This window comes from Pteropus medius, unplaced genomic scaffold, assembly GCF_902729225.1.
Source record: "Pteropus medius unplaced genomic scaffold, Ma_sr-lr_union100, whole genome shotgun sequence".
Classification (NCBI taxonomy): domain Eukaryota; kingdom Metazoa; phylum Chordata; class Mammalia; order Chiroptera; family Pteropodidae; genus Pteropus; species Pteropus medius.
The window spans coordinates 4,833,047-4,848,643 of NW_024355990.1; the positions used below are offsets into that span (position 1 = coordinate 4,833,047).

General features: G+C 55.0%; 3 protein-coding genes across 11 annotated transcripts in view; 2 read left to right on the forward strand and 1 right to left on the reverse strand.

Moving 5' to 3' along the window:
- The window catches only part of SLC25A19 (solute carrier family 25 member 19), a 28,676-nt gene extending 21,065 nt beyond the window's left edge, over window positions 1-7,611 (forward strand). For 3 of the 8 annotated variants that reach the window (XM_039859715.1, XM_039859714.1, XM_039859716.1), the window contains exons 4-7: window positions 726-896; window positions 4,065-4,248; window positions 4,868-4,998; window positions 6,216-7,610. In XM_039859715.1, coding sequence (XP_039715649.1) covers window positions 726-896; window positions 4,065-4,248; window positions 4,868-4,998; window positions 6,216-6,419 — 690 coding nt within the window. In that variant the 3' untranslated portion in view covers window positions 6,420-7,610. Of the gene's footprint in view, window positions 1-725; window positions 897-4,064; window positions 4,249-4,867; window positions 4,999-6,215 lie in introns of all 8 variants that reach the window. The other 5 variants (XR_005652155.1, XM_039859717.1, XM_039859718.1 and 2 more) reach the window with 5 other exon arrangements.
- Window positions 7,612-8,229: 618 nt separating this feature from the next.
- MIF4GD (MIF4G domain containing) lies at window positions 8,230-12,589 on the forward strand. Of its 2 annotated transcripts, none has more exons than XM_039859723.1 (6): window positions 8,230-8,353; window positions 9,638-9,769; window positions 10,611-10,720; window positions 10,924-11,079; window positions 11,171-11,263; window positions 11,827-12,589. In XM_039859723.1, exons 2-6 carry the CDS (start codon window positions 9,682-9,684, stop codon window positions 12,052-12,054), a joined length of 675 nt encoding a protein of 224 aa, XP_039715657.1. In that variant the 5' UTR covers window positions 8,230-8,353; window positions 9,638-9,681; the 3' UTR covers window positions 12,055-12,589. The 2 variants fall into 2 exon arrangements, with proteins under 2 accessions (XP_039715657.1, XP_039715656.1); XM_039859722.1 differs by lacking the exon at window positions 8,230-8,353 and adding an exon at window positions 8,595-8,726.
- MRPS7 (mitochondrial ribosomal protein S7) lies at window positions 12,444-15,535 on the reverse strand. The gene is made up of 5 exons (XM_039859721.1): window positions 15,378-15,535; window positions 14,646-14,837; window positions 14,473-14,536; window positions 13,925-14,092; window positions 12,444-13,094 (listed from the first exon to the last, which is right to left on the reverse strand). The coding sequence occupies exons 1-5, from the start codon at window positions 15,458-15,460 to the stop codon at window positions 12,873-12,875; spliced, it is 729 nt and encodes a 242-aa protein (XP_039715655.1). The 5' UTR covers window positions 15,461-15,535; the 3' UTR covers window positions 12,444-12,872.
- Between the last annotated feature and the right edge of the window lie 62 nt (window positions 15,536-15,597).

A 15,597-nucleotide genomic window follows, 5' to 3' on the forward strand; every position in this document is an offset into this window, starting at 1 on the left:
CTCACAGCAGTTCTCTGAGGCAGGTTCTTGTGGTCACTCCTATTTTCCAGATGAGAAGACTGAGGCAGAGAGAGCTTAAGTAATTAACCCAGCCAGAGTCACTAGCTAGAAAGCGACAGAGCCAGGATTCTCACCGGGGCAGCTAGCTCCACCGTCGTCCCTGCCTGCAAGTCCTGTGACACCACGGCAATCGCTCAGGGCGGGCGTGCGCCGTGTCGCTGTGCCCCTGCCCTCCCGCCCTGCAGCCGGCACGCAGGTGCTGCAGCATGATGACCAGACACAGTGACTTGTGCTCTTGGGACCCCGAGCCATCTTCAGGTGGCTGGAGGAAGATCTGAGCATAAGGGGGGTGGCACCAAGGCACATGGGATCGGTGGGATCTCCCCAACAGAGCTGCTCCAGGGCACACCGTTTCCCCAGCGGCACACACTGCTCGCTGCTGGGGGTCCGTCCCTTGCCGAGAATCAGATAACGGCCACCTTTTCCCAGATCTCAGGAAAGTAAGTTAATGAGTAGCATTTTCTGATATAAAATTTTTCTCGTATATGTTCTTAACCCTTTGCTACTTGGCTCAACTCCCGTAGCGTATAAAATGGCATCCGAGCCGCACAAAATTATGTTGATTGCATTCCGTCACTGCTCAGGACGATCTCCTCATCCCTAGCACTGGGCCCCGCCTGGGGCATGGCGGTGTCTGTCACTGACTTTGTCACGCGCTCCTGCAGTTTCTGTCGTTCGAAATGCTGACCGAGCTGGTGCACAGAGCCAGCGTGTACGACGCCCGCGACTTCTCGGTGCACTTCGTGTGTGGCGGCCTGTCGGCCTGTGCGGCCACCCTCGCCGTGCATCCCGTGGACGTCCTGCGTACCCGCTTTGCAGCTCAGGGTGAGCCCAGGGTGAGTGGCCGGGACGGAGAAGGGGTGCCCGAGTGATGGACGGTGGCCCGGAGGCTGGGCTCTTTCCCTGGGAGAGGCTGGTGTTTTCAGCCCATCGTCAGCCCGTTTGTAAAACCTGTCGCTGTGCTCAGCCCCCTACGCGGTCTCGTGGTCTCACGGCCTCACGGGGGAGGCAGAACCTCCAGGTGGGAATCAGAACAAAACCACACAGCGGAGTGGACGGGGAAGGCGTGGGGGGGCGTGAGACGTGAGGTCGTTTCGCTGTGTTGTTGTGAGAATGTTTTCGGTTTCCACAGAGTGGATTGGAGGAAGTGGTGTGACTGAGTCAGACTCAGGGAAGAACTTACTGAGTGAAAGCGAGACATCAACCCCTGAAGCAGACCTCCCACCATGCTCTCTGTTTCCTGGACAGACATGAGAATAATATCGCGCGTGCGTGCGTGTGCGTGCGTGCGCGTGCGTGCGTGTGTGTGTTTTCCACCAAGAATAACTTTTCTACTGTCTCCCTTCTACTTTCGGATGTCGTTGGTGGGGAATGACACTTAGCTTAAGGATTTGATCTGGGACCAATTAGGAATAACCGGTTTCAGTTCTGTCGATTTCATCGAGTTGCCCTGGGTGGACATCTTCGGTCAGGAAAGTCCTTTTTTTCGGAGACATCCTGATGCCTTTTTTGGTTGAGGAGGGCAGAGTTCCCTGGGAACAGTCTGGAAGAAAATGATTGTAGCACGAGAGCTAGATGACGCTTCGGCGGAAAATAGAGGTTTGGGGTGACAGCCCTGGTGGAGAATTGAGATGAGGGGCCCTAGGAGCCGAGCGGGGAAGTGGAAGGGATGGGCGTTTACAGATGGGGAGCACAGACCGACCTGGGCAGCATGGCAGCTGCTGGGGTCAAGAAAGATGGCTGGTGACAGTCCTTCAGTTTCTGTCGTGGGCGTGCCGTGATCCTCTCCTGCTACTTTCCGACCCGTAGTGAGAGTCTGTGGAAAAGAAAAAGCGAACGCAGTACTGAGAAGAGAGAGCAGCCGGTCACCTCTCCGGCTTAAGATGATTGAGACACTGGCTTCTGGGTTCTGGAATGACGAGAAAATTGTCTTTGTGAAAGTGAGGGGAAGAGACCCACTTAAAAACTGCAAATCTCCACCTTCCTTAAACTAATAGCATTCATATTGTAAACCTCACTTTACATTTTTTTAAAAATCAACACCATATAAAGTGTATACAGATTAAAAAGACAGGGAGTTCTTCATGAATTATAACAAGAAAACAACAGCCACACCCGATTCCGATCCGCAGAGGCAGCCGCTTTTAATACTTGTAGCTGTTTCTTCCATTATTTACTTCCCGATTCTGAGTAACGCGCTTCTACGACTGTATCTCTCTTTTTCCTTTTTCTTTTTTCTTTTCTCTTCTCTCCCTTCTTCTACTCCCTCCTTCCTTTCTATTCGTAGACATGAACTACTGGCTGCTACTATGAGACGAGGATTTAGCTCTCACCCCCACCTCGTGTGTGCTGGAGCTTCCTCCCACCTCGTTATAGTGCAACCGACAAGGAGATTTTGGCTAAACCAGTATTCAGTGTTCCTACTATTTTGATTACGTAAATGATGTGACTTCTGAGCCTTAAAATATATTATGACGACATTTTCTTTTATAGCTTTGTCTTTCCCGACGTTGGGGATTGCCTTGTGTTGTATTTGTTTAGCTTTCTACGTGCTTATCACAGATTCACCCCCAAACCCTCTCTCGATGGGGTCGGCCCGTGCTCATCAGTCCTGCATCATGATGGAGCCCCTCCTGAGGGCGCGCCCCACCTGCCCCTGTACCCTTCACCTTCTGGTCTCAGTCTGGACTGTTTGCTGTAGGACTGCTGCCTAGATGAATTCCCTCGCCGGAGCCCGCGTGGTCTCTCCCTCGGTTGGGCCTTCAGTCTGATGGAGCACATCCGGAGGCGTGGTTTCCTTAGAGAAGCCTTGACAGAAAATGCTCTTACTCTTACACTTGACTGCCAATTTGGGAACAGAACTCTTGGCTGCTCCCAGAGTTGTCGGAGAAAAGTCCAGAACCATTCCGATTGCTCATCCTTTATATGAAACCAGCCCCCTCCCCCAGTGGGGAGCTTTCCAGATCTTTTCTTGATCCCTGGCATTCTAGAAATGTACCAGCGATGTGCACCGTTGCGTGTCTCTTTCATTCACTGTGCTGGGCACTTCCTGGATCCCTTAGGCCAGACACTCACGTTCTTCATGCCTGGAAAATGGTCGTGAATTACCCAGTCACGATGGCCTGCCTGCTGCTTTTTTTTTTTTTTTCTTTTCGAATTTGTGTCAGTTGGGCATCCCGATTGGTCCTCTAGGGAGCTTTTCCCTGCCATTGTTCATCTCTCTGTCTTCCTGTCCTCCTGTCTGGGCGGTTGCCTGACCTTTATCTTTTGGGCCCTCCATTGAATTTCTAAAATGTCGGCTAGCGTATGTTAGTTCCCAAGAGCTCTTTTTTGGTTTGTTTATTTTAGTCAGGTTTATTGAAGTGTATCTTACACATACACTGTGGAACAGCACAAGATGCATCTTCCAGCCCAGGATACCAGGACACACAGGAAATGCGGAAGAGCGATTGTTACCTCCACGTGGCGGGGGGTGGAGGGGGAAGTTGTGGAGGAGGGGATGGGGGGCCATGGCAGGAGGGAGATGTACTGTTACCTGTATATCCTGGGAGGGGGAGGTTATAATCTCTGCAGATGTTTGTTTTCTCCGCAAACACTGCGCCTCCTCGTCTGCATTTTGCCGTGTTCCTTCCCTGAGCTCTTGCGGGATCAGCTCCTGTCTGTCATACAGATTGCTACCTGCTGTTTGAGCAGTTGCACCATATTCCCATGTTATTTTGAACGGGTGTGCCGTAATTTACGTACCAGTCACCCGAGGGTGGACGTCTGATTGTCTGCTGTTCTGCAGGACACATGCTTTTGTGCACTCACACGGATGTATCAGTCGTTTAAATAGCTCAAAAGGGAGTCGCTGGCGAACCCCACTCTTGGAATTTTCGTCCAGCTTGGCAGAAGTAACACCCCGGTAGCTGGTGTGTAGGTGAGGGGAGGTACATGTAGAGGGCTGCGTTCTTGGGCTGGAACTAGCCCACCCCGCTCACTTGAGTTGCATGTGTCCTGTCCAGGTGTATAAAACCCTGCGGGACGCCGTGGCCACCATGTACAGGACCGAAGGCCCCTTGGTCTTCTACAAAGGCTTGAACCCCACCTTGATCGCCATCTTCCCCTACGCCGGCTTCCAGTTCTCCTTCTACAACTCCTTAAAGCACATGTATGAGTGGGCCATGCCAGCCGAAGGGAAGAAAAACGGTAGGAGGGCCTCCCACGAAAGGGAACCTGGGTCTCCATTCGCCCCACTCCCAAGCCATAGCGTCTCTTTCTGAATCACATAGGAAATAAAGTTCTCCTGTCAGAAGCTCAGACACCACAGTCCTCTGAACCCCGCTCTGTAATGCCACCAACAAAACGAATCCAGCCGCCTATAGAGGCCTTTATTTCTTCCAGCTCCTGCCACACCCATGAGTGGCATCATTGACATTTATTTCCACCTACTAGTCATGGTTTTCATTTTTGTCAGAGGTCCAACTTGCAAACAGCCTGCTTTTGGTTGTGCGTTTTGTTTGGTTTCTGTTTGGGGAGGATGTGGCGGTGGGTGGGGAGGCATCCTGTCCCTCATGAGCCTGAACTGAGCACAGCTGGGAAGGTCACACCCCTCCTGCCACCAGCCTGCCCAATCTTCAGTCCCTTGTCTTTCTTGCTAAGAGTGGCTGTGTCTGGTTTCCTGTCTCTTGGATTAAATTCCTCGGAGGGCAAGGATGCTTGTGGGGTTTTGTTTTACGGTGGAGAATTAGACCTCATGACCTTGAAGTCGTCTGCCCTAGATTGCATTTCACTCATTTTTCCCCTCAATCCCACTTTTCTGGTTCAGGAAACCTCAAAAACCTGCTGTGTGGCAGTGGAGCTGGAGTCATCAGCAAGACCCTTACGTACCCCCTGGACCTCTTCAAGAAACGGCTGCAGGTTGGTGGGTTCGAGCAGGCCCGAGTCACCTTCGGCCAGGTGAGCTGCCCCGCCTGCAGACAGCTCTGATCCTTGCCCTGCGCCCCCTGCGCCGGTCAGCTCCTGCCCCGGGGGCAACATTAGCCCTCCTTGCCCTTTCACCCCCAGCCTGTACCTGGGGATCCCTGGGCACATGGGAAAGCCACACGCAAAGCCCTGTGGAAAGATCCAGTCAAAGGAGAATTCACAGCGTCTGTGCTTAAAAAGCCTTCAGTTCAGTTCAGGATGAAGAGTATACCTCATAAGAAGGGTCTCCAAAGTCCCAACGCGGAGAAGGGGACTCGCACTGCTGCATGGGGGGGTCTTTGCTTTGTGCTATCGGTGTTGGAAAGGGGTGAATTAAATTTGATCAACGAAATTATATTGTAAAGGCACTAGAAGGGTTTGTCAGTCAGAGAAGCCTATTGTAGGCACCTCTGTAACGTTACTAGTCATTCCTCAATCTGCTTAGATTTTTCCGTGGTGGATTTTCACCCCCTCCTCCTGGAGCACTAAGTTTGTGACGGGCTGTGGTGGTGGACGGGGGCGGTGCAGGCAGGCCCAACGGCGGGAATTCACGGGCTGTCCCCTCTGGAACCTGTGAACCCGGGCTGTCGAGACGTGAAGAAATGTGCCTGACAGGTGTCAGAAGAGGGACGGTAGGGAATAGCAGGCAGGGCAGGGAGGGAAGCTGAGGCCAAACGAGCACCAGGCCGCACGCTTGGACTTGGTTCTTTATAATGTCACTGTCGTCATCATCGTCACTGGGAGTTACTGGAGCTTTTGGATGGGAGCAAGGCTTGTGTCTTGTGAACACAGTCCGGCAGCAGTGCATGGAGAACTGGAGGAGGCCAGGCTGGAGAGGTGACACTGGTCAGGCTAAAAGCTAACGAGGGCCAGAATCAGGTTTTTTGCCCAAGGGGGATCAGGTGGGGTGGGGCGAAGGGTCAGGGGCACCTGTGCGAAGTGGGTCCAGAGCTCTTGGTGGGTCCTCAAGAGCCCCCGCAAGTGGGAGCCTCCTGGGCAGGAAGGAGCTCTGTGCAGTGCTGATTTCCAGGCAGTTCAGCTGTTCAGTCCGAATTAGCCCACGTGGAAGAGAAAGGATGAGGCTCTTTTTCTCTCTTTTTTGCATTCATTCCTTCATCAGCAATTATTTACCGGGAGCTATGATGTGCAAGGAGTGTTGACAGAAGGATAGAGCCAACATCCATGTTGTCATCACCTCTCCCCTCACCCAGTCACCTTCTCCCCAGGTTCGAAGCTATAGGGGCCTCCTGGACTGCGCCAAGCAGGTGCTGCAGGAGGAGGGAGCCCGGGGCTTCTACAAGGGCCTGTCCCCCAGCCTGCTGAAGGCCGCGCTCTCCACCGGCCTCGTGTTCTTCTGGTACGAGTTCTTCTGTAACCTCTTCCACCACATGAGGACGGCAAACAGCCAGCCCTGAGGGCCTCAAGGTGGCCTGAGGTCTTTCTGCAGGCGACCTCTTGAAAGAAGGAAGAGGACCTACTTACGACGTCTGTCGCACTGAGAGATGCTGCCTGGTCCATCCTTCCAAGCCACCCATCCGAGGCTTGGATGGCCCTGGGGAGCAGCTGGCAGCCTTGATCTCGCCAGCGTGGATGCCACCGGAAGGGCAAGGGCCTTGCCCCTGCGTGAGGACGGGGAGGACGCAGGACGTGGGCTGTGGGGTCCCAGCCATGCCAGTCACGGGGAGCCTGAGGATTCTTCTCCATCTGACCCATGCCGGCTGCGTCCTGACTTCCTAGCCCATCGGCCTGGAGAGCTTTCCTGGCTCTGGGTGGGGCCGCACTGGAACATGAGGGCTGGGACACGGCCCTTGGCAGATCCTCACACCTGAGCTCTGATTCTCAGCAACTTATTTAATAGACATTAAAGCTAAAAGCACATTCCTTATCTTACTCCTCCAACCTCCCTTCCAAGTCACGTCCCTCCTCACAGGAGTGCGACAGGAGGTGTCCTAGCCTTCTCAGACTCCACATTTCCCAGTGGTCGGGTCCCTAAGGCAGCTTTGCCTCCGGTTCTGGGGGAGGGATCTAAGCTGAACTGGTCACTTTCTAACCCACCATATTCCCAACTCATGTCTGCAGGTGTACCGCTCAGGCTCCTCTGTCTCCGGCAGGACTGGTCACAGCCAGGGCGCCGTGCAGAAAGCAGATACCACCAGTTCTCCCCTCCCCCGAGGGGTACTTGGCCTGTGGGGTTGGCTCTGTGGGGGGAGAAGGGGGCAGGGTGGAGGAGCACAGGAGTCCCACGCAGGACTTCCACCTGCCTGTCCTCACCTCTGGGCTCTGGCTCCAGCCTGTGCTGTCTTATGAAGGCACCAGCTAGGAGCTGGCTTTGAATGGGCATCATGGCCCTACTGGATTCTGGCCCCTTCTTTCGTTGTTACTGTTTCGTCTGTGGTCTAGGGCTTCGTGGTATGTCTGGGACCCTGAACCCTGAGGCTTCCCTGGTCTTGGCTGCTGATTATGAAGGTGCAGGCTGAGGCCGGAGGGCCCTCCAACACCCACAGGGTTTCTGGCATCCAAGGCCCGGGCTTGGGGCTGCAGGGAGGCAGCTTCCTGAATGTATTTTTTATGAAATTCCATTGAAGTAAACTTTATTTTCTTCATCTCTCCTGCTCATTGGTTTCTTTGCTGCAGCTGAGTTCTCTTCCTTATCCATTTTCCAGTGACCAGTTTGGCGGCTCTTTTAACAGGAGAGAATTTGGGCCCCAGGACACAGCCCTCAACACTTCTGTCTTGTCTAAGGAAAGGCAAGGGCAGGTCCCTCCTGCAGGCCCTCCTGCAACCCAGGGCCAACCTCGGATGGCTCTGTCTGGCCTGCGGGACTGTGCCTCTCCTCCATCCCAGCCAAGAAAGATGGAGCCAGGGGCTTGCGCAACTGCAGGGTCACTCCAATACCTCGTGGTCGCAAGTTGACCACTGGGCACCCTTTCTCTCCGGCAGGCCCACTCTTTTTAAGTTATTTTACCGGCGTCATTTGTACTGGATGTATGAGAGGGGGTCACTGGGATTTGATCTAGCCTTATAACCTCTCCCCCCTTCTCTACCTTGGGGGGTGGGAGTGGGGGTTACGCAGCCACCGCCTGTGAAGTCCAGCCCCTCTGGCCATCTCCGCCTTCCCCCCTTGCTCCCTCGGGCCGCCGGGACGTGGACCACGCCCCTCCGCAGGCTCCTCCCAGGCCGCGTGGCCCAGCAGTCTCTTCACACCCGCTTTTAACCTAAACCCGTGGTGTAGGACGCGGCGAGGGGGCGTATCACCGCTTAAGGTCAAAGGCTTCTCGCAGGCAGAGGAGCAGGTCCGGCCAGGCGCCGACGAGCCCTTGTGATCTCGGACAGGCCTGGGTCGAACCGGGTGAGGAGAAGACAGAGGCGGTGGGGGTCCGCGTGGCCCCGCCTTGGCTCCACGCCAGGGACCTCGGGGCGGACCGGGTGACGCGAGCTGCGTCGCCCGGGATCTGGCAGATGGGGCTGGCGAGGCGGCCCCGCATCTGCCCGGGCCCGCGCCCCCAGGCCCCGCCCCTCCCCAGGGCCCGCCCACCCTGTCCCAGCCCGGCCCCGCCCCCCTCTTGGGCCCGCCCCAGGCCCCGCCCCGGCGCTGCGCTAGGAAATGACCTAAGCGGCGGCAAGGCGCAGCTGGTCTCCCCAGCCTCGCCGCGGACGCGGGGCGCGCGCACCATGTCCGCCGAGCGGCCTCCGGGCACGCGGGCGCGGTGCCGGCCCGGCAGGTGGGTCCTGGCGCTCACGCCGCTTCTCCCTCCCGCGCGACACCGGACGGCGGGCCCCGCTGCTGGCCCTGCACCGCCGGGGAGGGCGTTCTGGGCTTAGGGGAGCTGCCCAGGTCTGGAGACCCCTAAAGTCGTCTCCTTTGACCAGGAGGAAGTCACCGAGTTCGGAGAGGGGCCTCCAACAGGGATTACGTCTAGGAGACAGTCGTCCCGCTCTCCTCTTTAGGAGGAAGGATCTAGAATGGAGCTCAAGGATATAAGAGCCCTGAATGGGCAGGGCCTGGTTTCTGCCACTCGGCCCAGGGGAGAAGCTGGCCAGAAGCCGGGACTTCGGCTCCCAACTGTTAGGTGGCAGAGGAGGCTCTTGCGCCCACCTACGCAGGTCAGCCCCAGCCTGAGGGTTGGAGGGTGAGTCTTGTGGACTGAGAAGGACTCTGACTAAAGCTGAGGGAGAGAGTTAGACAGAGGGACTTGGAACCCTGCTGGGCCTCTCTCTCGCCCGGAATTGTGCTGGGCCAGCAGCTTCCAGGCCGGTTTCTATAGACAGGGCAAGTGTCTACTATCCACCTACGCACACCCGCAGCCCAGTGCACCTCACCCACCCTTGGTATCAGCTGAGAATAACCCTGCCTCCTATTGGGACTGGAGAGTCGGCAGTTTTCATCCTTCATCTCTTTACTCTTGTGTAATCCCAGAAGCTACAGGGGTTCCTAAACTGAGCAACAGGTGCCTGGCTGGTGCGGGATCTCCACCAGAAGCCAAGCTTGGGCTCGCAGCCAACCACCAAATGCCAAGGACTACCCAGGAGCACCTGTCCCAAGCGCTGGCCAGCCCCACCCAGAGCCCGCAGACTGGGATCCCCAGCCTTACGCCCCACACCTGAGGCTTCTCCCTTCACCTCTCCTTCCCAGGTGCTGTCACTAGTCCCAGCCCAGTAAAAAGCTGCGGGGGCTGGATGGCCATGGGGGAGCCTGGTAGAGAGGAATATAAAATCCAGTCTTTTGACGCAGAAACCCAGCAACTGCTGAAGACAGCACTCAAAGGTGAGCACGGGGAGCCCTCCTGAGCCTGGGTCCAGAGGTGCAGGACATGGGGCCCAGGACCAGAGGACTGAGCCTTAGCCTGGGAACGCCCAGACCTCTCTTTCCTTCAATTTCTGAGACTGGGAATCAGCAGCATACCTCTCAAAATGGAAGACAAGCTACATTTAGGCCAGTATTTGGGAATGTGAATCAGAGTCATCTCTCAGATTGCAAAGCCTTTTTGTAAAGTACCCGTGAAAGGGGTGGGACACAGAACATAGTTCCCGCCCCTTAAGTCCTTACATTGGACTTGGTTCCGGCTGTTGCTGCAACTGGCCCTCTTGAATATGCAGAGCCGCCTAACTTGGGACAGAGGATTGAGTGTTCTGTTTGGCAGAGGAGATAAATTGTCCTGGACCAAAGCCTTCCCTCCAGCACACAGAAGTTTGACTCAGCTAACAATTAGCACTGCCCATCACATGCCAAACTAAGCCCGTGGGAGCGCCCAGCCTGGCCTACTCACGTCAGGGGTTCACGTGTGTGTATTATGAGAATACTTTCTTCCATGAAATTGCTGTCACATTGTTATTCAGCGCTCCTTCCTCAACCTAGTGCCGGGAGATGTGTGTCTTGAAAAACTAGCATTCTTCAGTTAGTCTCTAACAGCCCCATAACCCTCGCCGGGCCACTGGGAGGCTCGCTGGAGCTGCTCCCGTATGGTTATTTCTCTGTATGTTTCCAGGTCTCTAAACGTAAGCAGATAATGGACGTGCTTTTTTGTAAACATCTCCAGTCCTTAGGAGCTGGTGGAGGCAAATGTGATAATTAAGCAGCTCGAGACCACCCCCGATCTTTGCCCCAGATCCAGGTGCCGTGGACTTGGAGAAAGTGGCCAATGTGATTGTGGACCATTCTCTGCAGGACTGTGTGTTCAGCAAGGAAGCAGGACGCATGTGCTACGCCATTATTCAGGTTGGGTAGGGTTGGTAGAGAAGAGGGGACACACTTAAGAAGGTGCTTCAGGCCTGGGCAGAGGCCTGGCCAGCAGGGCAGAGATGCAAAGGCCTCCCCTCAGGCAGAGAGAGTGACACAAAAGCGTCCTCAGCCACGGAAGCTTGGGCGGGGTTCATGACAGCACCGTCCCTGCCACTAACCATCCTTTCCCTGACTCACAGGCAGAGAGCAAGCACGCGGGCCAGAGTGTCTTCCGGCGCGGACTCCTCAACCGGCTGCAACAGGAGTACCAGGCTCGGGAGCAGCTTCGAGCCCGCTCCCTGCAGGGCTGGGTCTGCTATGTCACCTTTATCTGCAACGTCTTTGACTACTTGAGGGTGAGGCCCGTGCAGCCACCCCGTGCGGCAGGAATGGCCTATCTCTTGAGGCCACTACTAAGCCAGTGCTCTGGCCCATTCTCCCCCACAGGTGAGCAACATGCCTATGATGGCTCTGGTGAACCCCGTCTACGACTGCCTCTTCCGGCTGGCCCAGCCCGACAGTCTGAACAAGGAGGAGGAGGTGGGTGGCTCTGGCACAGAAGGCTGTGGGGGTGGGCTGCCTTTAGCTCAGCAAAGAATGCTAGCCCAGTGTCCCTGGAGGCTTTTGAGGGCATCACTTCCTGAGGCAAGAGCCTGGTGGGGGTAGTTAAGGCCTGTCACAGTTACAAGACAAGCTGCTAGGTCTGGAATTTATCCAGAACAGAGGACAGCCAAGACCTACTGGCTCAGAGACCTCCCTCCCAGCAGGAAGGCCAACCTGCGGTAGGAATGCTGAGAGCCTTGGCTAGCTGTGCATACAGATGGCCAGAAACCAAACCAGGGTCAGAAGGTGTGGGGCGGGGGAGAGGAAAGGGGTTAAGCAGCAGTTTGGAGACAAGGTGTAAGGAGACCTTAGATGAGTCCCTAAACTCGTTTCCTTTCATACGAGATGTGGGCAACACCCACTGGGTGGTGTGAGGATGAAGTGGGAAAACGTGCCCAGGGCCAAGCACGGTGCCTGGCACAGAGCAAGAGCTCAGTTAATGGCTGCTCTATGTGATAGGCTGGCGGGGCGGGGGGGTCACCGCCCACTGTCCCCTGCAGGTGGACTGCCTGGTGCTGCAGCTGCACCGGGTTGGGGAGCAGCTGGAGAAGATGAACAGGCAGCGCATGGATGAGCTCTTTGTCCTGATCCGGGATGGCTTCCTGCTCCCAGCCGGCCTCAGCTCCCTGGCCCAGCTGCTGCTGCTGGAGATCATTGAGTTCCGGGCAGCCGGCTGGAGGACGACCCCGGCTGCCCACAACTATTACTACAGCGAGCTCTCCGACTAGGCCTCCCGATCAGGCTTCCTTGCCAGCAGCGCCCGCCGCCGTTCCACCCACCTCCCGCCCTGGCAGAGCAGTTTTTGCTTCTCCCAAACACCTCTTCCCTTCCAGGCTTTCAGCAGCTCCCGAGATGTTTTCCACTTACGCGGTGGTGCTGCCCTGAGCACCCTCCCTCCTCCTCCAGGGGTCTGGGAAGACATCACACAGACCTGCCCGCCCCCGTCTCATCAGCCTCTCTGCCTCGGGCCAGAGAAGGGCAACTCCTAACAACCACTACACTGTGTAACCACTGGTGCAGTAGCTATCTTGGTGCCTCAGTTTCCCCATCTGTAAAACGGGTACCCTTAACCACTCGTACGACGGAAGTGTCAGGGGGCAGAAGCTCAGAGCCCAAGTCACACCAGAAACTGCTTTTTATACATTTTGTACAGACCACTTTGGAAAAGAGTATATTTCTTCCAGTTGGTTTTAACGAAGGGCAGTACTGCATCACAGGCTACACCAGTTCAGAGTTTTCTAATAAACCTTTCTGACACTAAAACTGCTTCCTTTTGTATCACTCAAAAGTCCATCCCAAGCAGAAGGAAGAGAAGGCCGGATGAGCCCTAAGTTTCGTGGGGGAAATCCAAGTCGATGTGTTCCCTCTTTGCAAGGAGATAGGGCACGGAGAGCGAGTTCTGGCCCAGAAAGAACGGACTAACAAGCAATAAACACAGTGCTCCAGTGAGATCTGCCTGCCCTTAAAAAGGAACTACATCCTCAATCCACAGATATTTTTCAATGCAGCAGAGTCCCGGGCTCCTCCTGGAGCCTCTACCCTCCATCTACCACCAGCGGTAGTGGGCCAGGGCACGGTTGGCCTCAGCCATCTTGTGCATGTCGTGCTTCTTCTTGATCACAGGGCCCTGGTTGTGAAAAGCCTGCAGCAGCTCATGCGACAGCTTCTCTGGCATCAGCATCCGCCGGTGCTTCTTCTCCCTGCATTCAGTGATCATCCACTTCATGGCCAGGAAGCGGCGACGCCGGTCAGCTAGTGGCACAGGGACCTGGGCAAGACAGGATATGGGCAAGTCGGTTCAAGTATGTGCCAGGGCTGCAGCCTCCATCATGAGCTCTAAAGAGTCGCCACAGGATGCCTCTGAGCCAGCCCTAGCAAGGCTCCTGAGAAAAGGGACCTGTCTTTTCCTCTTCAAGCTTCCCTCACCCTTGGGTGACCTCAGTGTGGCACACATAAGAGGCATTTGTTGAGCTAATGCTCATTAAGCACTGATTTCTTTCACCTATAAATGAAGACTCAGACAAGTTGATATAAGAACCAACTGGGTAAAGTCCCATCAACTGGGGTGACAGCTAACTCCGATGATGGCTGCCAAAAAAACAAGACCCTCTTGCCTAAGAATAATTTGCCAGGCACCCAGTATGTGCCAGGTATCATGCCAGATCCTAGGAACATGGACACCCACTTATGATAATGAACTGTAATTAAATACTATAATAGAGTGATCTAGTTCAGTTCAAATTGTGACGAGGCATCAGGTACAGGTCAAGCGCTACGCCAGACACTGGCGTATAAAGATGAGGTACAAACATAGTCCTTCACCACAAGAAGTTTATAGATTAGAACAAAAGATGCTGGATAGAAGTGGGAGCAGGGGGTCCAGAAGAGGTCACTTGGGTACTTTTTTGCTCCCTTTTCCATTTTCTGCCCGTGATTTTCACACTACAGGACTCAGATGATCAGATCCTGACAGTCCCTGGTCCCTAGAAAACTATCAATCTTGGCCCAACTCTGGGCCCTTCCACTCCAAGAACCTCTCCCCCCATCTCATCACATATGTGGGCAGCCAGCCCTCCTTTCTCTGCCCCGACCACTCACCTGGTAGAAATGGCCACCCTTGAGGATGGGTACCAGCCCAATTACAGGCTCACAGTTTTTCAGTGCTTGGTGGAAGATGGTGTAGGGGTTGCGTTCAATAGTTTCCCGTTCCTCTGCAGAAGCAGCATGGTACTTCTCAAACTGCTTCCTTTTCACGGCTTCCAGAGTCTGCAAAGGGATCAGTGGAAGAGGCTGCCCCAGGCTTCCTAAAGGGTTTACTAGCTGAGCTAGTATCTTGTCTTTGACTCCCATTATCCTTCTTCTAAAGCAGAGCAGCTCCTCCCTCAGCACTTCAAAGACAAAGTTCTTAAGTGCTTCTCTCTTTCCTGGACTAGGACAGAAGGAGTGGGCTAAGATTTCTGATTGGAGGTGGTGGCATGGCAGTCGTTGACTCCTGCAGCACTTCATTAAAGCCCCCACCCCAGTACATCCATACAGGGAAGTTAATTTTAATGGCAAGTATGTGAATCCATTCTTTTCTATGCTAAACTGAAAGAACCAAATACAAAGTTAGGGGAAAGAGATGACAGGAGAAAGGTGCTATTTACCTGTGTCATGAGGGATCTGGCCAGTACCTTGTTTCCTCCTTTCATCATCATGTTGGTGAATTTACTTCAAGGAGAAAAGCAACATGTTTAGCTTCCCAAGGCTGTATCACAGAATCCTTACTGTAGATCCTCCCTGGTATTGTCCCCGTGGAACACAAGTGTTTCCATCTAACCTGATCAGTGGGTCTTCAAACACTGAGCTTGTTTTCATTGCTGGGGCAGCTTTAATAAGCTGAGTCTTCCTGAGCTCCCGATCAAACTTCTCCTCCTCAGTCAGCTCCGCCAAGGGCTTGCGGTAATATTCCTTGTCAATCTGGGGATCCCTGTATTCAGGACCATAGCGGCTCCACCTCATCTGGGTTAACCTGGGCGAGGGGGCGGTGAGGTGGAGTGAGGGGAGGCAGGCAAAAGCTGACACCACAAGTGAAAAGCCTTGACTTAACAATCGGCATGTTTGCCAAGCCGCCAAGGAGAGCGGCGCACAGGCCGCTAGCCAAACCTTAGCCACGATAATTCTGACTCTTGTCCCAACAGGTAGGAGGACCTCTCCTAACAGGCCAGAAAAGTCTCCTCCTCGTCAAGTGCCAAAGGTAAGGACAGGCTCTTGAACTTCAGGAAAGCACCCCGCTTATGCATCTCTCTTCCCGCTTCCCAACACAGAAAACCCAGCTCTGAGCTCTTTAGCCAGACCACACTTTCAGCTCCCAGATAGAACCCCCTCGGACAGGGGGCAATCACTAAGCCTTCAGACTGGCCCAAAGTCACGCAGCTACTGAAGACCCTTGGACCCAGAAACCTCGGCCCGCAGGCTCTCTCCAGGTCCCCGCGCGGCCTGCCTGCGGTCCCTTTCCTTCCCCGCAGGTCTCCCCGTGAAAACCCAAGCGGACCCTCAGCTGCCCTCTCACCCTGGAAGCCGCCGGAGAGCACTCTGCAGGCCCAGCGCTAGGCCCGGCCACCCTCGCACAGATTTCACCGCGGGGGCAGCCATCTTGGCTCGCCACGAGGACCCCACAAGGACTGCCCACGGCGTGCCTGAGCAAGTGACGGAAGACGGGAAAAAGGCTCGACAGGGTGCTAAACCTGCGCATCACCCCATTAATCTGGGCGTTAAGAGTTTCTCATTCC

Bases quoted from the DNA above. Each gene is read 5' to 3' on its own strand.
- MIF4GD (XM_039859723.1), top strand. From the start codon at position 9,682: ATGGCCATGGGGGAGCCTGGTAGAGAGGAATATAAAATCCAGTCTTTT. The intron at 10,721-10,923 runs GTTGGGTAGGGT...CCTGACTCACAG, and splicing joins TGTGCTACGCCATTATTCAG to GCAGAGAGCAAGCACGCGGG. The intron at 11,080-11,170 runs GTGAGGCCCGTG...TCTCCCCCACAG, and splicing joins ACGTCTTTGACTACTTGAGG to GTGAGCAACATGCCTATGAT.
- MRPS7 (XM_039859721.1), bottom strand. From the start codon at position 15,460: ATGGCTGCCCCCGCGGTGAAATCTGTGCGAGGGTGGCCGGGCCTAGCG. The intron at 14,537-14,645 runs GTTAGATGGAAA...TTCTCCTTGAAG, and splicing joins TTTGAAGACCCACTGATCAG to TAAATTCACCAACATGATGA. The intron at 14,093-14,472 runs GTAAATAGCACC...ATCCCTTTGCAG, and splicing joins CCAGATCCCTCATGACACAG to ACTCTGGAAGCCGTGAAAAG.